Source organism: Poecilia latipinna, unplaced genomic scaffold (assembly GCF_001443285.1).
Source record: "Poecilia latipinna isolate Pla-1442-1.1 unplaced genomic scaffold, P_latipinna-1.0 Scaffold4470, whole genome shotgun sequence".
Lineage (NCBI taxonomy): Eukaryota > Metazoa > Chordata > Actinopteri > Cyprinodontiformes > Poeciliidae > Poecilia > Poecilia latipinna.
This window is the reverse complement of record NW_015117086.1, coordinates 1-16,527: the sequence shown is the minus strand read 5'-3', so window position 1 is coordinate 16,527 and position 16,527 is coordinate 1. Positions and strand designations below refer to the sequence as shown.

General features: G+C 44.6%; 2 protein-coding genes and 1 long non-coding RNA gene across 6 annotated transcripts in view; 1 reads left to right on the top strand and 2 right to left on the bottom strand.

The window, feature by feature from the left end:
• The window catches only part of LOC106942679 (high mobility group protein B2-like), a 14,546-nt gene extending 6,097 nt beyond the window's left edge, over window positions 1-8,449 (top strand). For 2 of the 3 annotated variants that reach the window (XM_015026003.1, XM_015026005.1), the window contains exons 2-5: window positions 1,410-1,568; window positions 7,145-7,296; window positions 7,399-7,573; window positions 7,657-8,449. In XM_015026003.1, coding sequence (XP_014881489.1) covers window positions 1,419-1,568; window positions 7,145-7,296; window positions 7,399-7,573; window positions 7,657-7,782 — 603 coding nt within the window. In that variant the 5' untranslated portion in view covers window positions 1,410-1,418 and the 3' untranslated portion in view covers window positions 7,783-8,449. Of the gene's footprint in view, window positions 1-234; window positions 261-1,409; window positions 1,569-7,144; window positions 7,297-7,398; window positions 7,574-7,656 lie in introns of all 3 variants that reach the window. The other variant, XM_015026002.1, reaches the window with a different exon arrangement.
• LOC106942680 (uncharacterized) lies at window positions 5,396-7,144 on the bottom strand. Its single transcript, XR_001423687.1, has 2 exons — window positions 7,062-7,144; window positions 5,396-7,017 (listed from the first exon to the last, which is right to left on the bottom strand). It is a non-coding gene; the product is annotated as an uncharacterized LOC106942680 (long non-coding RNA).
• Window positions 8,450-11,501: 3,052 nt separating the features above from the next.
• LOC106942681 (sodium/potassium-transporting ATPase subunit beta-2-like) lies at window positions 11,502-14,645 on the bottom strand. 2 transcript variants are annotated; one of them, XM_015026007.1, is made up of 7 exons: window positions 14,415-14,645; window positions 14,179-14,258; window positions 13,830-13,955; window positions 12,897-12,956; window positions 12,369-12,464; window positions 11,621-11,807; window positions 11,502-11,578 (listed from the first exon to the last, which is right to left on the bottom strand). In XM_015026007.1, the coding sequence occupies exons 1-6, from the start codon at window positions 14,551-14,553 to the stop codon at window positions 11,634-11,636; spliced, it is 675 nt and encodes a 224-aa protein (XP_014881493.1). In that variant the 5' UTR covers window positions 14,554-14,645; the 3' UTR covers window positions 11,502-11,578; window positions 11,621-11,633. The 2 variants fall into 2 exon arrangements, with proteins under 2 accessions (XP_014881493.1, XP_014881492.1); XM_015026006.1 differs by having other exon boundaries at window positions 11,553-11,807; window positions 14,415-14,643.
• Between the last annotated feature and the right edge of the window lie 1,882 nt (window positions 14,646-16,527).

The following is a 16,527-nucleotide window of genomic DNA, read 5'->3' as shown; positions in this document are numbered from 1 at the left end:
CAGGTCAGAGGTCATCACTACTCCCAGGTTTCGGGCTGATCGCTGGTTTTCAGTTGTAATAACTTGTTCACCTTTCCTTCATTCTCACTGATATTCTTTTATCACACCTGACACGTTTCTCCACCTGTTCCTCCCTGCTTGGACATGTTTCTTCACTTTTTTTCCAAACTCGCCGTTGTTCTGGACTGTTGACTCTAAGTATTTAAAATCTTTCACTTTCTTTCTGTTCCCTAGGGTACAGAAAGAGGCTCTCTTTCCAGGTGAGCCTCTGTCTCCAGATTTTCCTCCACCTGTTCTCTGCTCTCACCACACATCACAATGTCATCTGTAAACCTCATAGTTCATGGTGATTCCTGTTTCCTGTCCATCGCCGCAGGAAACAGGAAAGGCTCAGAGCCGATCCTTGAAGTCCCACTTCCTCCTTGAATCCCTCTGTCCCTCCTGCAGCACACCTCACTACAGTCTGACAGCCGTTCATGTCCTTCACCACACCAACATGTTTCTCTGTTACTCCAGACTTCCTCATGCAGAACCACAGCTCCTCTTCTCTAGATCTACAAAAACACGATGCAGCTCCTCTGACATTCTCTGGACTCTCCATCAACATCTGCAATGGTTGCATCTGTGGTACATTTGTAGGCATGAAACCGACCTGCTGCTCACAGATGACCTTTGACCTCAGTCTGGATTCAACAACTGTTTCCCATAACTTCACTGAATGCCTCATCAGCTTTATTCCTGTGGAGTGTCACAATTTAGTTCATCTCTCTTGTTCTTGGTAAAACTGGTACCAGCTCATTTCTCCTCCATTCCTCTGGCTTCCTCTGAGTCTCTAGGATCTCATTGGCTGTGTTAACTGTAACAGTTATTAATAAATAAATTAAATAAATCAGATTAAATGGATCATAAACTCTCCATTCTAATTTATTAATAATCTTCTTATATTGGGGCGACTGTGGCTCTGAGGGTAGAGTCGTCATCAGAAGGTTGCAGGTTTGATTCCAGCTTCCTGCTGCTGCATGTCCATGTGGCCCTGGGCACGTAACCCCAACCTGCCCACCAATCTGCATGTCAGTGCATGAATGTGTGAGTGTGAATGGGTGAATGTGACTCTAGTGTAAAGCTTTGAGTGGTCAAAATGACTGGAAAGGCGCTATAGAAGTTCAGTCCATTTACAATTTTACCATTGAGCCAATCTGGTGTTAATCTGTCCTGCAGAACATCCAGGTTTGATCTGCAGGAGAAAATGATGTCAGGTTTATATTAATATGATATTACTCCCTTCAGAGGCTGCAGAGTAACGAAGATGTCTCCATGTTGGACTCGTCTCTCTGGAGCGTTCAGTGTCTCCATCAGGTCTCTACTGATTCTGCTGGAGCTGCTCTCCTCATTCTCCTCCTCTTCCTCAGGCCGCCATCATGATGCGTAAAGATGTCAACAAGCCGAAGGGGAAGACGTCGGCCTACGCCTTCTTCGTCCAGACGTGTCGAGAGGAACACCGCAAGAAAAACCCGGAGCAGTCGGTCAACTTCGCCGAGTTCTCCAAGAAATGCTCCGAGAGGTGGAAGGTCAGCGAGACAGGGGATGGACAGGGGGACGGGGGCAGAGGGACAGACAGGGGGACGGGAGGAGAGGGACATATGCTTTCTCTAGATCAGGGTGTCCAGCTCCAGTCCTCTGCTGTCCTGCAGGTTTTAGATGAGCCTCAGGTATAAATGAAACGGCTCCATCTCCTCCTGGTGTTGATCGTTCCTCCAGAGCCTTAATGACCTTTAAAACCTTTATAAACTGTTAGTTCAGATGCGTTCAGGTTCAGGAGGAAGAATCAGTTCCAGGTTATTGAGTCTTGTTGAGGTGACTCGCTCTGGGAAAGGTCAAAGGTCACAGAATCAGTCACATGTTCACCATTATGGGACGATAAAGTCACTGAGTTCTAAATAATATAGATACTGAATCAGAAATGATGTCTGGTGTTGTCATGGAGATGATCTGAGATCCGTTCAGTAAAATAGATCCAGGTGTTTTATTCTCCATGTTGATCCTCCTGCTGGGAACCAGGTGGTGGCAGCATCATTCCTCTGGTCTGTTCAGGGGTCGTTGTTCTGCCAGTAAACCTCACAGCTGCACTTCATCAGCCGGATCAGAACCAGGGTCGGGTTCTGATGATGTGAAGTCCTCCATGTTGGATCTGAATCAGCATCAGGAGTCGATCAGTTTATTCTGATCAGATCAATATTGCTTTTAATAACATCAATGTTTATTTTCTGCCTGGTTCTGAGAACCTGCAGCCAGTTTCCTCTTCCTGTTTCCCGTTTCCTCTTCCTGTTTCCTCTTCCTGTTTCAGTCATTAGATCAGTCAGCTACCTGATCAGGTGATCATGTTTATTGATCAGGATCATTCAGCTGATTGATCACTTTCTGATCACAGAGGATCTGATCCAGTTGAAGTAAACATGTCTGACATCACAGGAACCTGGGATGGTACCGAATTCAGTACTTTTATAGGTACTACTGAGTAAACGGTGCCATGTTTCGGTCCCTAAACGCATCATTGTGACAGACAGTGTGGAGGAAGAGAGGGGGATTTTCCATGCTTGTCCTGAACGCAGCACAGCAGTGTAATGACATCAGCAGCTGGTTCAGTAAACAAAGTGTAGCTGGTAGAAAACGCTCAAAGTTACGGCTCCACTTTTCTAAATGCGATGTTGGTTCTGCTCATTCAGGGGTTCCTCCAGAAAACCTGCTGAACCCGGCGGGCGGTGCATTAATGAACCATCATGTTTTTGTATTAAAAGATGTTAAGTTGGGCTTCAGGGGCCATTAATGCTAATATTTTAGCACAGTTACATGAATGTAACATTTATTTATTGAGATGATCAATGATGATAAATTTGATTTAATGGTTTCAGCATAAATTAAAATATAGTTTAACATTTAAATTTAAGATTTTAAGGATCTGGCAAGTTTAGTTTGTAAAACTTCAAAGAACAATATTCATAGATTGGTTTGTTACCATAGCAACAATCTGATGCTGTGAGTTTAATCATTAAGTTTGAGCTGTTTGTTCACAAATACAAATTAGTAAACTGGATTATAACTGATTGTTTTTATGTTGGCTAATTAAACTCCTCCTCTCTCAGATTAAATCGACACAGAAGCTGTTAGAGCTGCTGATGTTGTTAGCATGAAGAGGGGCCCCTCAGTCAGATTCTGCCCCAGGCCTCATCCAGCCTTGGACCGGCCCTGCAGGATGAGTTAAACCTGCAGAGATGAGTAACAAACAGATTTAATTCATTGCTGCTCTTCAGTAGCTCTAACATTTCTGTCTGTTGAGTTTTTAATGAGAGTCAGAAACTATTACACAACAACTTTTTCTGATCTTCGCTTGGCCGTTCATTAACTCTAAGTGGACAAAGCATTGATATGGTTTGATGCTTCGTGTAACCTGAAAAATAATAATAAAATAATATAAAACCAGGATGATGTGAGCGCTAAAGCTCCTCCCCAGACTGAACCTGCATGATGAGGTTAGCGCTGGATCACGTAGAGCTGTGCAACCAGAGCAACATGGTGGGTTTAAACTCCTACCCTGATGTGGAGTTCTCTAAAGAATCATAATTCCTCACAGGAGGTTGATGTAAATATCCATACAGGTCAGACTGGGTCCAGTTTGAGTGAAAGGAGGCGCGCTGAGGTAAACCTAAGAGATCAAGCAGAGGATCCAGCGCTGTGATTGGTCGCTCTCCTGGCTTTAAATGCATCAACTATAAACTCATCTGTTATAAACTCATCCGTTGGGAATAAATCTGCTTTGCTAGTGAAATGCTCAGAGAAACAGAGACACTTTAAATCTGGATTTAAGACAGAAAAAAAATTTAAAAGAATGTTGTTGTTTTTTGTTGTTCTTTTGGATTATAATATAATAACTAAAAACCAAAACAAGCAACACTTGACCTGGTTTAGTAAAGCATGGCGGGCTGCCGTGAAGTTGGTCCCCCACCTTCTTCACATCAGACAAAATGGGTGTCAAACGTTTGTGCAGCAAAAATTTTCGTTTTTGCCGCCATCATTTTAAAGATATAAAGAAATGTTTCTGGAGGTCATCAAAGGTCAACCAGACAAAATGGGTTTCAATCAACTAGGCTACTTTTGTGCTATGCTGGTTTGTGCAGCAAACATTTTCTTTTGTGTTGCTTTGGCTTTTGAAGATATTAAAAGAAATGTTTCTGGAGGTCATCCAAGGTCAATGAACACCTGTTCATGGTGTTCATTAACACCATAAATTAGAATTTCAATTATAAGTTGCAGTCTGTTGCAGGGCATAACCATGCACACACATACACCTAGGGACCAATTAACCTGACAGTCATGTTTTTGAAATCCACATGAACATGCAAACTCCATGCAGAAAGACCGGGCATCGAACCCAGAACCTTCTTGCTGCAAGGCAACAGGTCTACCAACTGGACCACTGTGCAGGCCCTATGAACATGAATAATTTAATTTTAACCTGGAAGAAATTCAATTCAAACTTGGTATTATTTAGAATGAACAGGTTGGTACAACCATAGACATAATATAAGGACAGACCCTCATGGACCGCTCTCGCCTATTGTTGCTGACGAGATTTAGGGCGGCCATCTTGGAGCGGTCCACCACTCCACTCAGCGTTATGTGTTTAGCAGCACAATGACGTATCAGCGCATTTAATCGATCATAACACACTTTTTGTTTCTGTAAACCATATTCAAACATCTATCAAAGCTACATTTATAAACAATTGTATTTTTTAAGTATGTTTTTAATACATAGTTCATATTTAAATATGCTTAGTGGCTATAACAATAGAATAGGAATGGAATATTCTGATATCGATGTATGAAGAGCATATTATAACTATACAAACACAAATAAATAATGATTATTACTGAATAATATATATTAGATAGATATGTATACATGCATATAAAAACTTGTATATATGTATATATACATCATGTCCAGCCTAATATCTGTCGCCTGTTTTCCAGCCGAGAATATCCAGCTTCAGAGATTCAGCAGCTCAGATTGAGTCCAAAATCCGATGTGAGATTCTTCCTCACATCGTGTCTTTAGGAAACCAAGATGGCCGCCGTATTTCCTGCGCCGGAGCAGCCAATGGGGGATCTACTCTACTATGTCTATGGGTCAACACCTCCCAAAACAATCTCGGTGACCTGTATCATAGCTTCTGATCACTAGAGGGCGCTATTGGACAAACTACATTTGAAATACACAAAATAAGAATAAAACCAAACATGTGCTTGGCATCTACTCAGCCATTTTGAGCTCAATGTTATGATCAAGAGCAATCATCTACACTTCTTATTAATATTCATAGCAGTGCATCAAGGTGCATATTTTCCAAAACTGTAACTATTTCAGTACAGTATCAGACAGAGTTGACCTCTGATGACCTCTATAAAGTTTTATTATCTTTGAATTGATAACAGTACAAATGAAAATGTTTCCTGCACAAACCAGCACAAATGTAGCTCAGTTGATTGAAACCCATTTTGTCTGATTTGGGGGCCACTTCACTCAGGTCTGCCAGGATTATAATCCTCTGGTTGAAATCCTCATTGCAACGCGACATAAACGGCCAGCAGCAGAAACTCGACTAGTTTGGGAACAAAGCTCCTGGTTAACCACAAGATTTTTCCTAAGGCACAGTTTTCATCAACCTGAGACTTCTAGCTGCTGCATTAGCCTCTGTTAGCCTCCGACTCTTCATCTGTAGCCAGGAACAGACAAATGTTTGATACATCTGGTGAAGGTGACGTCTGCCAGGGAAAACATGGAGCTGGATTTTAATCTGGGCTGAAGGACAAAACACTCCGTTTGTTCTGAGGAGTTTCATCTCTAAAGATAATAACTGATGTTAGAATAGAAAGAGCTGGATGCTGTCTTCATAAGTTTACATTTTACATATTGAAAAATAAATATTAAATTAAATAATGTTTATTATTAAAAAGCTACACACAAGTACCATTAATAGGTACCGACTCCATTCCAGTGTCAAAGGTTCCCGTCCTACAGGAACCAGAACGGGTTCAGGGTTATAACAGGAGATGCAGCAACATTAAACACTGAGACATTTATTAATGGGACGTTGATTCACACCAGAGGAACTGAGACTGATCAGCCCTCATTAATTAATTATAGATGATAATCAATCTGCTGTTGGACTCAGAAGGTCAGGAGACAGAATCAGTGATGATGGAGAGAGGATCTGGACCATCATCCCGTCCAGAACCATCATGTTCCTCCTGAATGGTGTGTTCAAGGACATCCAGACTCTTCATCTCCAGTCTCAGATCCTCCCAGTGAATCACTGACATTTATCCTTCCACCAAACTTTCCTTCAGCAGTGGAGTCCTGAGCAGTCAGTCAGCTGACCACTGACTCCTCAGAGCTCTTCTCTGATTGGCTGATTCATGGAGAAATATGAAGATCAGCTGATCTCTGGATCCTCCAGAGCAGCTGGAGCCTCCAACATGGCGGACACCAGGAGGACTCTGCTTCTTCTTCTGTGGTGGATCTTAGATAATCTGGGATTAAAGCAGCTGATGGAGACCTGACCTCAGACAGGAAGGATCTAGAGACAGCTTCCTGTTGGTGTCCCCCAGGTCCTTTGTGTCCTCCAATTGGTCCCATCTTGTCCTCCAGTTGGTCCCATCATGTCCACCAGTTGGTCCCATCATGTCCTCCAGTTGGTCCCATCATGTCCTCCAGTTGGTCCCATCATGTCCTCCAGTTGGTCCCATCAGTTGGTCCCACCATGTCCTCTAGTTGGTCCCATCTTGTCCTCCAGTTGGTCCCATCATGTCCTCCAGTTGGTCCCATCATGTCCTCCAGTTGGTCCCATCTTGTCCTCCAGTTGGTCCCATCATGTCCTCCAGTTGGTCCCATCTTGTCCTCCAGTTGGTCCCATCTTGTCCTCCAGTTGGTCCCATCTTGTCCTCCAGTTGGTCCCATCTTGACCTCCAGTTGGTCCCATCATGTCCTCCAGTTGGTCCCACCTTGTCCTCTAGTTGGTCCCATCTTGTCCTCCAGTTGGTCCCATCTTGTCCTCCATTTGGTCCCATCTTGTCCTCTTGTCCAGGCGCTGTCCCCTGGAGAGAAGAAGCGTTTTGAGGACATGGCGAAGGCCGACAAGGTTCGCTACAACCGGGAGATGAGGGACTACGTCCCGCCCAAAGGCTTCGGCAAGAGAGGCCGCAAGAGGAAAGACCCCAACGCCCCCAAGAGGCCGCCGTGAGTATCTGCAGGGAGACCTGCTGGTTCTGGTTGGTCCAGTAGCAGAGGACCGGACCTCCTGTTGGTCCTGGTTCCCCTTTAACCCCTCTGCCCCTCCAGGTCGGCGTTCTTCGTGTTCTGCAGCGAGTACCGGCCCAGCGTGAAGCAGCAGTACCCGGGTCTGTCCATTGGCGACTGCGCCAAGAAGCTGGGCGAGATGTGGAGCAAACTGAGCCAGTCTGAGAAGCAGCCGTACGAGGAGAAGGCCCAGAAGCTGAGGGAGAAGTACGACCGGGTGAGGACCGGACCGGAACCAGGGGGGAACCCTGACCTCTGACCCCTAACCCCGACCTCTGGCTCCTAACCCTCTGCCTGCAGGACATGGTGGCGTACCGCGGCGGGGGAACCTTCGCCAGGAACCCGGACTCTTCAGCTCAGGGCGGCGAGGAAGAGGAGGATGAGGAGGGGGAGGAAGATGATGAAGACGATGAAGACGACGAGTAGAGAGACTGAGGAGAACGGGGTGTGTTTCAGAGACCGGACCGGTACCGTACGGGTCAGAGACCAGACCGGTTCTGATGGAGGGCAGCCTGGAACGGATCGGGTCCAGAACCTCTGTTCTGTTCCTGACCCGATGGTGTTTTGGTTCTGAGCCAGCTGGGTTTATCCCTCAGATGTTGATGATCCAGAATCAGAACTGTTCTGGTTCTGGTTCTCTGACCCGTCTCAGAGCCGGTTCTGATCCAGATGTCCAGCAGTTCCATTGCTTGTCCAGCAGGCAGCACCTTTCATCCTCAGAACCAGGTCAGATCCGGTCCAGAAAGCATCACCTCTGGATACCACCAGAACCACTGGTACCTGGAGGTCCAGTCCGAATGACTCCTGTGGGTCCAGTGTGGGTGTTACCATGGTAACTGACAGTCCCAGTTCGACCAATCAGTGGCCTCAGAAAGCCCAGCATGTTTCTCTTTCACCAGAACCGGGCCGCTGTCAACTAGGAACCGGAACCAAACAGTTGATCAACAGGGTTTCGTACCGACTTAAAACGGTTAGAACCTCTGGTTCCGACCCTGTTCCATGAAAGACATCTGGGTCGGGTCAGAACCGGGTCAGAATGATCCAGAATCTTTTAAGTGCTGCTGCAGCAATCAGAACCAGTACCGGGTCAGGATGTGCGGGTTGTTCCTGACCAGCTGACCCAGTTACCATGGTAACCAGTGGCTTCTCCCAGCTTCCCTCTGTAACTTGGAGGTCAGACCAGCGTGACCTCTGACCTCCAGCACAACCACAACCCTGACCCGGGTCAGAACCAATAGAGACGTGGATCAGTGCTAAAGGTTCTGTAGCTGTAGAGCTTCATCCAGGACAGAAGATCCAGAGATTCACTCAGTCACTGATGGAGGAGCTACTAACTATTATCGGCTCCTATCTGTTTTAGCTGCCACCCATTCACTGGGCCCCTGACCTCCTGCTGGGCCCCCTGACCTCCTGCTGGGCCCCCTGACCTCCTGCTGGGCCCCCTGACCTCCTGTTGGGCCCCCTGACCTCCTGTTGGGCCCCCTGACCTCCTATTGGGCCCCCTGACCTCCTGTTGGGTCCCCTGACCTCCAGACAGGGAGGTGCAGTGTTTGGCCCAAGGACACAACTAGAGACAAGGTGGGAATTGAACCAGCAACCCCCCAATTATCAGACGACCTCCGACCTCCATCCCTGAGTTCTGACCCGATTCCAGCGACCCGCTGAGTTTAAACCTTCTGACTCTGAAACACACACTGGGTCCTCAGAGTGTTACTGAGTGTGTGAGAACAGTGTGTGTGTGTGTGTGTGTTAAACTGTCCAACAGTAGCCCCCCCTCACTGTTACCATGGTTACCCCCCCTCCCTGTGTTTTTTCTGTTCCTGTTCTGTCAGTAGAAACTGCAGCTTTTATAATAAAACTACCAACTGCTGCTGTGTCTGACTCACTTCCTGGTCACATGACCTCACCGACCAATCAGGTTGCTCCACGGGAAACTGCTGGTACCAGAACCTTTTTGGACCGCACAGAACTTCAGGCCCAGTGGTTCTGGTCCAGAGAAGAAGCTCCAGAACATCAGAGGGTTCTGGTCCATAGTTTCTTTTCCTTTACGGATCAGAACCAGAACCTTGTTCCATCAACCCATGTCTGCTCAGTCTCTGGTTCTGGTAACGGACCTCCTATATGGATCAGAACCTTAGAGAAGCTGAGGTCCAGAACTTCTGAGTGGTCCAACCGTCAGGTGGAGAACCAGAACCAGACCAACTGGGACCAGCTCTTGAACTGGTCAGAACCGTTTGAGGTTCTGGATGTTCTGCTCAGATGGAGGGAAGAACTTCTGACGGGTCCAGATCCATCCAGGTGATTCTAGGTAGTAATGGGCGATACCAGCTGACCTTTGACCCCCGGGTCCTACTGGTCCAGACCGGTACCAACCTGGAGTTCTGGTGTTTCCAGCACCACATGTTGGACCTGCGGTTCTGGACAGCAAGTCAGGTTCTGATTGGATCTCTAGAAGCTCCTGATGACCGGGTTGGTTCTGACCCAGAAGCCCAGAACCTTGAGGCCCGGTCCAAATGGCCCAATCATGACCCAGTTAGTCATGAAGTTTCACTCTGAGGTCCAATTCAGAATCAGAACCGATACAAACTGATTATTGGTTTCATTAAACAGCTGAACTGATAAAATGATAAAATAATTTTATAGAAAATAAAACATTTTATTTATGATTTCATCACAGAAAACTGATCTGATCATTAACACCTTCATCATTCCAGGAAGATTTGATCCACTGGATTCATTAAATCCAGATTAAACTTCACCATTTAAACTCTTTTTGTCACTGATATAAAAACCCAGAAAGCTGTGAATCAATAAGACGAAGAATCTGAAACTCAGAAAACTTCTGGCATCATATTCATGAAGGAAATCTTTTGTTTTTCTTCTTAATCTCTTAATCTAATTTTCTTTGTTTAAACTTGTGATTCTATTGTTTAATGAAGTTCGGGGGTGGGGTGTTTCAGAACCAGTGTGAAGGGTCAAAGGTCAAGCAGCTCTGAGGCTCCGCCTCTTCATGAACCACTCAGAAAACAACTTCCTGTTTCCTTTATTTTCTTTATTGTTCAACAAACAGGAACATTTTCAGGAGGAGAATTCAACCAATCACAGAGGTTACAGCATATGACATCATACAGCGGGACCGTCTGATTGGCTGGTCCGTTTCTATAGGAAGACATTTGGAGGACAACAGTGCAGGTAAGAAGAGGCGTGTCATCAGCGTTCATCACCACGGTGATGAAGATGGTAAATATAAACAAAAACATCCAGTCAGTGACTAACTCGTTAACTAAACTAATTAACTAACGAGCTGCAGGTGGGTAAGGAAACTAAGTCAGGTTATGGAAGATAGGAAGTTGCCATGGTTACCAAAGTTATGGTCTGATTGGCTGTAAATTAATCTGTTTCTATGACAACAGAGGAGAAACTGAGAAACCACTGATGAACTGGTTTCTAGTTTAGTTTGTTTCCTTGTTATTAATTTGGTTTCATCTGTTTACATCATCCTGACATCCGGATCCTGAACCGGTTTGTGTTCCAACATATGAACCAGTTCCTGAACCGGTTCACGTTGACTGGTTTCTAATCATAACCCAGTTTTGTTATTTTAGGAGTCTGATCCGATTTTAAGAGTTAAATTGTAATAAATATTATTTTACTAATTTAATGAAGAGGATCATCATACTTTTATTGACCAACATTAATCTGTTTAGTCTTTTTGTTTTATCGTTTTTAAAGCTTTTTATATTTGATTTTCTCACTATGATGTATTTTATTTACCTTGTGAAACATTTTTGCAGTTTGAGATGTGATATAAATAAATTTGATGTTGACAAATAATGTAAAAAAACATAAATAAGCAGGATATAAACACAAATAAATGTGTATAAATAAATATTGTGTAATAAATAATTAGGTTTGATTCATGCAGATCATTCAATGTTCTGAGATTACCGTCATCTGATTGGCTCTCACTGGCAGTGACATCACAGTGTTTGTGCATTCTGATTGGTCCGTTTCAGAGTTTAAACCCCAGAAAACAGAACCGTTTTATTTCAGTCACTGAGTCGGTCAGTGGAAACTAGTCAGAGAAAACGAAACGGATCAGGACAGTGAATGCACCACGAGTGTGGTCAGTGAATGCATCATGAATGAGTGACTCAGGTTGGGTTTCCAAGAGAAGAATAAAATCAATGAACCACTAATGTGTGAAGTGATTCTGTATTTGGTCAGTGAATGCATCATAGATGTCAGTGAATGCATCATAGATGTCAGTGAATGCATCACTGAGCTTCCTGGCCGTCGATCCTCAGCTTGAAGGAAACCCGTCCGGCGAATTTGTCTCGTTCGCTGCCGGCCAGCAGCGTGTTGGACGTCACCTTACACTCCACGTTGATGTCGGTGTTCAGAGAGGCGTTCAGGAACTTCACGGCCACCAGGGGCTGGGTGTAGTTCACCTGAGGTACCAAACACAGACCCACTGATTCACCAGATTATAATCTGTTATCATCTGTGAAGACGGACCTGCTGGATCCTCAGTCTGATCCAATTTGGCTGGAATCAGATCGATCATAGAAAACTTTGTCCAGAGACAGTTTAGAGTTGGTACGGTTAGAATAATAAAGGAAGAAAAGAGCAAGAAACAAAGAACTGATCAGTTTAACAGAACCAGGAGAACAGAACCGGTCCATGTCCACAGCCCTGAGGAACATCACATTAAACGATGCTTATAAAGCTTTTAATAACAGGAGAAATTATGTTATTAATCTGATCCTACAGGTTTTACTGACGGCTGGTAGAGACTCGAGTTTTCTGGGGAACGAGTCTCTGCAGAGTCCCGAGTCATTACTGTCAGTACTGACTGAGTACTACAGAACTATTAGTACTAATATTGCAGTAATATTAATACTGACTATTGTAATATTAATGTAGTATTCTAACTGAGTACTATAGAACCACTCATACTCAGTACCCATGGTAGTAATCCAGCCGGTTCTGGTCCGTTCTGACTGAGTTACCTGAGCTTTCTTCCCGTAGTACGGATAGTACATGAGGTTAAAGGTTGCGTTAACAGGGAAATAGGCCAGAGGTCCCGTCTTCTCTCTGTCCTCCTTCTGCAAACAAACAACATGAGACGGTCAGGTATCTATCTATCTATCTATCTATCTATCTATCTATCTATCTATCTATCTATCTATCTATCTATCTATCTATCAGGTTTGGCTCCCTGATGATCATCAGTATCGGATCAGAGACGTTTCATTGCATCAACCAGTCTGACCTTTTGGTTCAGTCCAATCAATGCTACACTGTTAACCAGCTAGTCATAATGTTCTGCCTGGTCTGTTTCCATAGAACAGAAAGCCTGAGAAGGATCTAATACAGCAGATCTATGGTTACCATCCGCTACACGCCTCCCCACTCAGCATCATCCTCTTTGTAAAGCTGGAGACTCAAATGGACAGACGGACACTGATGGAGACACAGAGGACAGACATGGGGACAAATGGACAGGCAGCGAGTCAGACAGGTGGACGCAGTCTGACCTTGGCTCCACAGGTGACATAAGGAGATTGTCCATCCTTCCCAGGTAACATCCCAATCACCTGCAGAGAGACAGGGAAGAGGTTCAGAGATGCAGCTCTGCAGCGCCACCATCTGGAGGAGTCCAACCTTTTCCCTGTAGTTCCAATAACAACCAGAGATGCTGCTGCTCTCCAACCAGGAAGTAACTCACTAATTTTATTCATCTCATGTCACCAGATGATGATCAGATCCAGTTTATTAACAGAATCAGAATCGGTTCTGGTTTGTTGGATCCGCTCCATTAAACACTAAACCCAGTTTAGTTTATTATTCTGATATCTGAACCTTTATACAGAAACTCTGCAGATCTCAAGCTTTGCAGCAATTCCTCATCCTGAGCAGCAGGTGGCAACAGAGGAGAGAAAAACTCCTGAAGCAACTCGAGTCACAAAACGACTTTAACTTCTAAAAACCCATAAAATCACTGAAATCTTTGGACTTGGACATCAACATAATGACTTGACTTGGAAAGACTTGTTACAGCAAACAGGAAGTGCGCTGTCACAAACAGGAAGTGAGTTCCAGGTTCAGCCATCTTAGACTTCAGTCCCAGCCTTGACCTGTGGACCGAGTTGGAACTGGAGGAACAGAACCAGAACCAGCTGAAGGTTCCTGTTGAGGTTCTTCTTCCTCTATGAACCGTGGAGTTCCTCAGGGATCGGCTCTCTGCCCAGAGTTTTTGTTAGTCCATGAACTTCCAGGAGATTTTTAAAAACGGCCATCTTTATCCATCACTGTGGAGACGGTTTACATGAATCTGAACCGTAACTCTCTGAGTCTCAACTGGATGAGCAGCTAATGGATTAAATTTTCTCGTCCTCTCTCCATTAGTCCTCTCGGCTAATGGAGAAACACACCTGGACAGGTGCGTACCGGATCAGAACCCAACCTACCCGGTTCAGTTTGATCAGGATGCAGGGCTGGGCTTTGCTGTAACCATAGAAACGGTCCTCCAACCCTGAGCAGTCTCCCAGCATGGTGCGGTTGAACTGACAGGAGCGTTTGGGATTGTTCCTCACCTGGAGACAGACAGGAAGGGGCGGAGTCAGAGCGGATCAGAACCGACCCGGTTCAATAACAGCAGTTTGAACTTTACTACTGGACCCGGTCCACTTGGTTCTGATCTCGGGACACTAAAGATGAGGCTGCTTCCTGCAGGTGACCAATCAGAGACCAGAGCTCTGATTGGTCAGCAGCAGGTGAACTCTGACCCCTCTACAGGTGAGACCAGCAGCTTATTACCTCTCCACTGTCCTCCTGGATGAAATACTGATCAGGTGGGCAATCATCGTTCAGCTGCACCTGGTGGCTGTCGTTGTAGGCTGGACAGGTGAGACAGGTGGGACAGGTAGGAAGGACGGGTAGAGACATTCAGGTGGAGAGAAACTTCAGTTAGAACCACTGAGCCACACCTGAACAGGTAAACATTCAGTCGGACTGCAGGAATCTTTTCCAGGTATGTAAACTTCTGGTCTCACAGCTCAGGAAGGCATTGAGGTTCTGGACGAAGCCGTTCCAGCTCTCTGGGTCCGACATGGAGTACCTGATCTCCAGCTGGTCGCCTTTAGGACGGATCATCATACCTGGAACAGGAGAACCAATCAGGAAGCAGCTCATTAGAAGAACCAATCAGGAAGCAGCTCGTTAGAGAGAACCAATCAGGAAGCAGCTCATTAGAAGAACCAATCAGGAAGCAGCTCATTAGAAGAACCAATCAGGAAGCAGCTTGTTAAGGAGAACCAACCAGGAAGCAGCTCGTTAGAGAGGACCAATCAGGAAGCTCATTAGAGGAAGCTAAGTTTAGCTTGTAGCTTATTAGTGATAATCATCCTGATCCCACCTAACCACTTTCTGTGTTTCCGTTCTAAATGTTCATAAATCTCGTCTTTATTTTGCTCATGTTTAAAAAAATATTTTTTCTGTTTTTGGTTCCTCTGAAGTTTAAGGAAATATTTTGATCCGGATGAAAGACCACATGATCCCAGAGCAAAAACTTTGTGTTTTCATTTAGTGCATTTATTTTGTAATTTCAATCTGTTCTAGGCCATAGTTAAAGTAAATGGAGCTGGTGATTGGTCCAGAACTTCTGTCTCAGTATCACTGAATCTCAGACCTTCAGTAGACCCGGTTAAACAGAACCTCCAGAGTGATGGACTGATGAACCCAGTACTATGGAGCTAAGACTGTGTCATAATTCACAAATGCACAGAACAAGATCAGCACTTGTATTGTTGATGCAAACACAAATATATCTTGATTTCCAGGCTCCTTCTGGCCTGTGAGTTTCGCTGCATTTGTGTGTGAATGTTGAGACTCTGACATCTCAATACAGGAATGTCTTTTTTTAATAAATGGTCTATCTGATTGGATGATCAGCAACCAATCACATAGCTTCCTTATTTTCAGCCAATCATATTAACCCAGCCTGGCTTCTGGCAGCGACAGAGGAGTGGTAAGGAAAATATCTATCTAATGTATTTTAGCCATTGTTAAGAGAAGATTAATTATAAATGTTCTGTTTGGGCGCTAATGCCGCTGGTGGATTTCACACCATTTCCTGTCTTTTACTCGCTATTTCCTCTCATTTACCCGGTGTTACATCTTTCCCCATCAGATACGGTTCCCCCTGTGTCTTCTTGCCGCTCCGTCCCAGCTGTGTGAAGCTGACACCCCACCCATGTCAAAAAATCCAGCAAATAGTCTGAATGGTTAGTGCAGTTTGTGCCGTTAAAATTTTTATTTGTGCAATTTTCATTTTCGGGATATTAAAAGTTATAATTTTGGCCTATAACGTAATCAGCCACATCCATTTTGCTCCAAACATCAAAATTTTTGCTTTCCCTCTGTTACGTCGCCACCACCAACTGGTATGTAGTGTGGACCACAATTTCATCCAAGGATTATATTATACAAATGACTAAATCTAATTTTACTTTATTTTGTGCTTTCAGAGTTTAAGATTCAGCCAATCACATTCACCCAATTAGGGGACAATTAATTTCACCTGCTGCAGGTGGTACTTCCTGTTTTAGTTCTTCTTGGTTGCACATTCCTGTCACGTAAGTCTTGTTTTCGGTGTCGTTTTTATGCAGTTGAGGTTGCTATATTTTTATAGAAAAGGGACTACAGTATAAGCTGTGGCATAATCAATACAGTTATAGTAAAATTCACTATAGGCTACATCTAAAATGGATGCGGCTGATGACGTCATTGGCCAAAATTATAACTTTTAATATCTCAAAAACAAAAACTGCACAAACGAAAATTTTAACGGCACAAACCTGCACAAACGGAGCACTAACCATTCAGACTATTTGCTGGATTTTTTGACGTGGGTGGGGTGTCATGAGCAATGAGAAAGCATGCACTTGTTCATCCCGCTTATCTGGAAAACTACAAACACTGTGAAAGCTCAAACTACCTGTTTCAGCAAAGTTGTCATTCTTTCTTCACGTTTTTGCGTGAAACTACTACTAATAATAAATAAAGGTTGCTCCAGCAACCTCCCTGAACAAGCCCCGGTAACCATCACTGTGGCAGATGTCGCCACAGAGCGAGAGAGTGAGAGAAAGAACCCACGGAGGGTGAGAA